The 5,606-nt window shown below is 40.8% G+C and overlaps 1 protein-coding gene across 1 annotated transcript in view; it reads right to left on the reverse strand.

Annotated features, from left to right (window-relative positions):
* rnpepl1 (arginyl aminopeptidase (aminopeptidase B)-like 1) overlaps nt 1–1,596 on the reverse strand; it is a 13,182-nt gene extending 11,586 nt beyond the window's left edge. The window contains exon 1 of the mRNA XM_015403807.1: nt 318–1,596. Coding sequence (XP_015259293.1) covers nt 318–806 — 489 coding nt within the window. The 5' untranslated portion in view covers nt 807–1,596. The remainder of the gene's footprint in view (nt 1–317) is intronic.
* Between the last annotated feature and the right edge of the window lie 4,010 nt (nt 1,597–5,606).

The raw sequence follows: 5,606 nt of genomic DNA on the forward strand, positions 1-5,606 counted from the left end.
TGAACCACATATCTGAAACCATATTAAACTGATCTGAAACCAAGTCTAAAACTAGATTGAAACTGGTTTTGAACCACATATCTGAAACCATATTAAACTGATCTGAAACCAAGTCTAAAACTAGATTGAAACTGGTTTTGAACCAAAAGCTGAAACCATATTAAACTGGTTTGAGACAAATTCTGAAACTAATTCAGTGAACAAGTCTAAACTTCGTTTGAAACCAATCTAAGACCATGAAACCCACTGGGAATCACTGAGACGGTAACACCTGTTTCGAACTGGAATCTAAGAAGGTGTGATGTTGGCGTTCTTACCGCCGGGCCTTCTGTGGTCGTGTAGCGGACTGTGACCTGGATCAGTTTGTCTTGTTTCACCGTTCCATCAGGTAGGCTGATGATGAGCGATGACCCGTAGTCTGTAAACGGATCGACCCGGTATGTGAGGGAAGTCGGTTCCTTAGGCTCATCCCCTGGAACTTTACAGTCTATGGAGTGGATCAACAGGGAGGGGTGGGAGTCCAAGATGAGAGTGTTGACCCCCGGCTGGACCGGAACAAGGTCCAGAACCAGCCATCCGCTCATCTCCTTCGCTGCGAAGTTCAACCGCAGGTCCAGGTGAAAGTGACGCAGTCGGAAGCACATGAAGTTTGAGGCAGAGGCCACGTCCACCAAGGGGCAGGGTGGGGCACCGGGCCTCGGACCGGCCGAGGGCTGGCTGGGGTCCCCAACACACCGACCCCCAGAGACCGGCAGGGATTTACGGCAGCAGCATAGTGTAGGGGAGGTCTGGTTGTGCTCTGCCATATTGAGGGGAAGCAGAACTGAACCCAGTTTAAAACTAGATTAATCCCAGGTTTAAACCTGGGATTAACCAAATTTGGACCAGGACCAAACCCTGTTTAGAGGAGATCCAGGGAAGATCTGGACAAAACCCAAATATTGTCCTTATTTAACCAGATTTAGACATGGACAGAACCAGGACCAGAGGTTTTGAAAATCTAGGACCAGTTAATCTTAGGTCCAGGAAGTTGGACCTCTACTGGTCACCAATGAACTGGAATGGACTTAAACTGACCTCAGTGAACCGGTCTGAATCAGACCTGGTTCTAAAAGCAGCAAAGCCAGCCTACAACACTGACTGGATCCACCTGCAGCAGAACTTACCAGCAAACCTCAGTCCAAACATAAGATTACAAACTGGGTCGAGTTGGACTCCGGTTCTCCGGTACCGGACGACATTAAAACTCAATGAACAGGTCCGGTTGTTATCTAACAACCTCGGGAGTGAACGCAAGGAGCTCAGCAGAACAGAACCGACCCGCTTTAAGTCCAGCCTCAAGTTGAAGTGACCGAACTGGGTCCCCTTGACCCAGTTCCCCGCAGAGCGAGCCTTGGCCCCACAGACACAGTTCCGGACCGTCAAGTAAAATCCATCGGGACGGAACCGGATCAGCACCGGCTCCTGCGCTCCATGTCGGCTTCACAGAGTCAACAAGGCTCCGGTGGACCGGAGCCAGAGGACAGGGTGTCCCCGGAGAACAAAGAACGTCAGAGACCGACGGAGACCGGAGGACCGAGGAGGACAAACAGGAAGTACCAGAAAGTTTCTGGTGGCCGCTGGAGGGCGCTGTGGAGGCGGAGAGAGGGGAGGGGAACAAACCTCATCCATCACCCATCCACCCATCCATCACCCATCCACCCATCCATCCATCCATCCATCCATCCATCCATCCATCCATCACATTATTGATTTGCTGGTTTCCTCTTTGAGATTATCTAAACAGTTAATTGATTTTTTTAGATCAGGGTCTTCAGCATCAGTCGGTCCAATATCTGTCAATAAGTTTGTTTGATTAGTGAAAGGTCAACAGTGATAGAAAACCAAACAAGACGATAAAAACTTTAGCAATAAAACAGTAAAAACAAAGAAGGGAAAGTCCTCCAGATGCAGAAAAACTAAACTGTAGGAAACACTTTAAATACCACAAATGAAGAAAGTAAAACGTCAAGAGATGTTTTTTTCCTAATTTCAATTTTATCCATTTAATATTTTTGCCCCCTTTGCTTCTTTTCTACTGTTTTCCAAATTTCTTGCTTTTATTTATTCAGATAATTAAACATTCTGCAAATGTCTCTTAAGGTCTAAGATGTGGCCCCTGGGGGCCATTTCCAGCCCACAGAAAGATTCAGTCTGAATGACTCTGGGTGAACATTGGAGGTGCTTTTAAAGAGCAAAGCTGAATCCATACATTCTAAAAACAAGTATAAAATCAAGTCTTAAACTGGTCAGAAACAAAACTCTGAAACAAAATTAAAACTGGATTGAACAAAAATATAAAATCATGTTAAAGCCAGGTTAAGAACAAACTCTGAAACCATATTAAACTGGTCTAAAGCATAATCTGATACTATATATAAAACCAGTCTGAAACCACATTAAAACTGGTCTAAAACAAAATCCGAAACTATATTAAACTGGTCTAAAACTAAGTATAAAACCATTAAAATTGACTTATTGGTTTCTCATTTGAGATTATCTAAACAGTTAATATATATATATATATATTTTTTTTTTTAATCAGTCTTCAGCATCATTCGGCCCAATATCTGTCAATAAGTTTGTTTAATTAGTAAAAGGTCAACAGTGATAGAAAAAACAAATAAAACAATAAAAACTTCAGCAATAAAAACATACTACATACTACAGCAAAAAAAAACAAAGAAAGGAAAGTCCTCCAGATGCAGAAAAACTAAACTGTAGGAAACGCTTTAAATACCACATATGAAGAAAGTGAAACGTCAAGAGATGTTTTTCCTAATTTCAATTTTATCCATTAAAAATTTCTGCCCCCTTTGCTTCTTTTCTACTGTTTTCCAAATTCCTTGCTTTTATTTATTCAGATAATTAAACATTCTGCAAATGTCTCTTAAGGTCTAAGATGTGGCCCCTGGGGGCCATTTCCAGCCCACAGAAGAATTCAGTCTGAATGACTCTGGGTGAACATTGGAGGCGCTTTTAAAGTCACTGATCTCTATTTATTCAATGGAATAAAAAAAGTAAAGCCACCATCTACCTTGCTGGTACTGGCCAGGGAAGATGTTTCACAGGTAATTTTGCAGTCAGTGGATGTACTAACCAAGAAAATCCACATATACGCCAATGTATTCTGTACTATAGTATGTAGCATAACAAGTCTGGCTATCTTGGACTGACTCCAAGATATTGACTAAATTAGCCATTGTGACTAACGCAAGAAAATAGAAAGTAAAGTAAATAGAAAGTTATTCACTGTGCAATGTCAATGTAGTAATTCTTTATTAAGCAGATGACGCTGTCGTTTTTGTAGTATTTGTTGTATTTCTCATTTGAAAAAGTCATGTGCTGAAATATATGTTATATTGACCCAAAAAAAAGCAACTCAAACATTTTAAAACTATATACATATAAATATATATATATATATATATATATGCAATATATTGCATGCATTACCAGACATGAAAGATGTAATTACCATAGCAATGTAATTAATACATGTATATTACATCTACATCATCAATGTAGCACCTTTTCACTTCTGTATTATTATGCTCTATTAACACATTCATTTTATTGTAAAGGATTTGTATAACATGTTGTATTACATGATTTAGAGACTTCATTTACTTCATAATGACTATGCAATGTGACATGTCTATTTTTTTATTACAACTTAAAGTAATCTACTTATGCTATGAAACAGCAAGTGTGTCTCAAAGTGATGAATCTATCCTTATTTTAAAAGTCTTATCTCCCCCTTAAAATGAGAACATCATCGTTGTTCGATGCTGTAGCGCACATGTTGTTTACATTGTGACTGGTCTGACAAGGGAGTACCAATATGGCAGCCAATGGCGTCACTTCAACCCTGTACTACCAATGGGCAATCAGCAATCAAGTGAATAAATAGAGATAAGTGCTTCAGGTGGTTCCCTAATTCACTGAGCTCAGGTAGGCCCTGCTGTCCATGGTGCTGAAACTCAGCATTTTTTTTATTTTTATTTTTTTTTTACAAATTGACAATTAAATAATCAAATTTGTAAAACTGTACTTTTGAAGTGCCGAATGTTGCTTCTGGATGTAGTAAAAGCTGTTTGGCAACATAATGACAACCTGAACTCATGTTCCAGATCTAAAAATACCAGAACAGTGATGAGGTTGGGGTGGTTCTGATCATGGAAACTGTCCAAAAAATGAAAGATTATTGCGCTCCAACAGAGCTTTGCCTAAAGAGACCCCTCCACCCTTAAAATGAACCTGCCTAACCTGCAAGGTCTCCGGGTGACTGGTTCTTATCTCTTGAGCTAGAGGAGGGGTTAACCATTGACCGGCTGTCAGTCCATCACAGGACAACCCAGAGACATACAGAATGAACAACAAGGGACACAGTCATGCAGATATTTAAAGACCACTTAACCAAAAAAGTCAAATCTTTGAACTGTGGGAGGAAGCTGGAGAAGGCAAGCTTCTTCCATGCAAAGTTCGGAACACTCCAGCAGCTAAAATCTAGTGCAGACACTCAGTTTAAGCTCATTTAAGGACCTGTTTCCTAAAAAGGTACAATTACTTTCTTGGTTTTATTTAAACATTGCATGTTCAGTTATTCACCTTTAATTCATACTATTGTTTGCAACCTGACTTGAAGAGTTTGACCCAGAGGGCAGGACGTTTCAACAACTTTTCTACAGATTGTGTAATAAAATCATTGAACTGATTAAAAAAAATCTTCTTCATAGAGAGATTGGTTGGGATTTGCAGCGGCTTGGTAAAGTATTCATACCACTTGAACATTTCCAAATGTTGTCATATGACAACCACAAGCATAACTATATTTCATTAAAAGCACTAAAGTTTTCCGTCCCCCTGAATCATTACTTTGTTGAATAACTGTTTGCCGCAGTTTTAGGGTTCATCTCTGCTAGTGCTGCACTGAAACCTTTGGCCAATCTTCTGTGCAAAACAGCCAACGCTTTGTCAGACTAGATGACAGCGTTTTTGGAAAGCACTTTTCAGATCTTGCCACAGATTCTCAACTGGGTTTCAATTCAATTAAATTCCTTTAATTTCTATAGTGCCAATTCACAACACATGGCATCTCAAGGCACTTTACAGTTCACCAGATTATACAGTCAAACTGATTCCAAGTTTTCTATCAAAGGAAAACCAGTTGATTGCATCGACTCATTGACTCGAAGGCAATCCTTCACACTAAGCATGCTTGTAGTGACAGTGGAGAGGGAAAATCCCTTTGAACAGGAAGAAACCTCCGGCAGAATCAGGCTCAGTGTGAGCGGCCATCTGCCGAGGCCGACTGGGGTTCAAGGAGAAAGAAGCAGACATACAGAAATAAGCAGAGCAGCTGTAAAAGGCGGCCCCGTCCAGGAAACACACAGCCAGGCAGACAAGCTCCGAGCCAGCCTCCATGTCAGAGGAGGAAGAGAGCACATCCAGCCAGTCACAGTCAGAGAAACGGGACTACACTGAAAAACAGGCCGATCTCCAATATCTATAAACAGAGTTTTTGATCGTGGCAGCACAACTAATATTTCTTTCATCTGGACTTT

The sequence above is a fragment of the Cyprinodon variegatus genome, unplaced genomic scaffold, assembly GCF_000732505.1.
Source record: "Cyprinodon variegatus isolate N-32 unplaced genomic scaffold, C_variegatus-1.0 Scaffold1567, whole genome shotgun sequence".
NCBI lineage: Eukaryota > Metazoa > Chordata > Actinopteri > Cyprinodontiformes > Cyprinodontidae > Cyprinodon > Cyprinodon variegatus.